Source organism: Propithecus coquereli, unplaced genomic scaffold (genome assembly GCF_000956105.1).
Source record: "Propithecus coquereli isolate 6110/MARCELLA unplaced genomic scaffold, Pcoq_1.0 Scaffold19, whole genome shotgun sequence".
Lineage (NCBI taxonomy): Eukaryota > Metazoa > Chordata > Mammalia > Primates > Indriidae > Propithecus > Propithecus coquereli.
In genome coordinates this window covers 8,219,031-8,220,172 of record NW_012143856.1, presented here as the reverse complement: position 1 = coordinate 8,220,172, position 1,142 = coordinate 8,219,031, and the positions used below count along the sequence as shown (strand labels likewise).

Genomic DNA, 1,142 nt, shown 5'->3' with positions numbered 1-1,142 from the left:
AATAATTATAGCAGACATAAAAAACTGCCAGTAAATTGATGAGTGTTGAATGAGAGAGCTCTCAATGTAAAATAGAGAATACTTGAGATTTTCAAAGGTAACAAAGTCACATAATATCTTTACAGTATGATTTGGAAATAATGTTTAGAAACTTTCTATTATTTTTGTTTACTTTGCTTATATTTCTTCCTTATTAAAACTTTCTCTTTACATGCATTTGGTGTTATTTAAAGATCCAAATGTTTAGTTTTGTTTATTTTGTTTTGTTCTTACAGGCCATGTGTTTTGAAAAGATGGGGATTATAAAATATGAAGAGTTTATTTCCATAATAATCAGCCTGGATTATACCCAGCCACATTCAGATGAATACCTCACAGTGACTGATACAGCATTTATTGACATTCCAGTACGTTTGTACTTGCCAAAGAGAAAATCAGAAATCCCAAGACGAGCCATAATCTATGTTCATGGTGGTGCTTTTTGTTTTGGGAGTTTCAGTAAGTCCGTTTTATAAGGGATAAGTAAGACTGGCTCTATGTTTTTCATATAAGAACTATTTTATATAAATATACATACTTATGTATATCTATATATGTATACTTATATGGATATGTATAAGTATACATATAAATATTATATGTAATAGAGAGATAGGCATAGACATACTTTTGACAAATAATATGGAGATTTTGAATTCAGTTTTGGTTTTGTTCTGTGTTGGTAAACATTTTATTCTCCTTGGCTTTCATATTGCATGCACATATATCAATTGAAAATAGGGCATAAACAAGTCAATTACTAAAACGTTTTTCCTTTGGGATCTGAATATATTCAGGAGCAGAAACATTGAAGTGATACAGATATTTTATGCAGCAAATCAGAAGGATGTGCTATTGATTGCTACAAGATCAAATTTGTAATTATTGATAATAATAATATTAATAGTGGTAATGCTTAGAATGAAGTTGCTAGTCTTGACTCTAAAAAGAAAACACAAAATAGAACTATGTAATAATAAACTCTTCCCATGAAGTCCAAGTTCTCTGCTTGTCTCTGGTGATGATTCTAAGAGGCATATATACCAGATTCAAAACAAGAACAAGAATAAATTTACCTTTATTAAAACTTTGAGCTGAGCGCG

General features: G+C 29.8%; 1 protein-coding gene across 1 annotated transcript in view; it reads left to right on the top strand.

Moving 5' to 3' along the window:
* Window positions 1-1,142, top strand: part of AADACL2 (arylacetamide deacetylase-like 2) — a 44,214-nt gene that overhangs the window by 6,471 nt on the left and 36,601 nt on the right. The window contains exon 2 of the mRNA XM_012642855.1: window positions 276-502. Coding sequence (XP_012498309.1) covers window positions 276-502 — 227 coding nt within the window. The remainder of the gene's footprint in view (window positions 1-275; window positions 503-1,142) is intronic.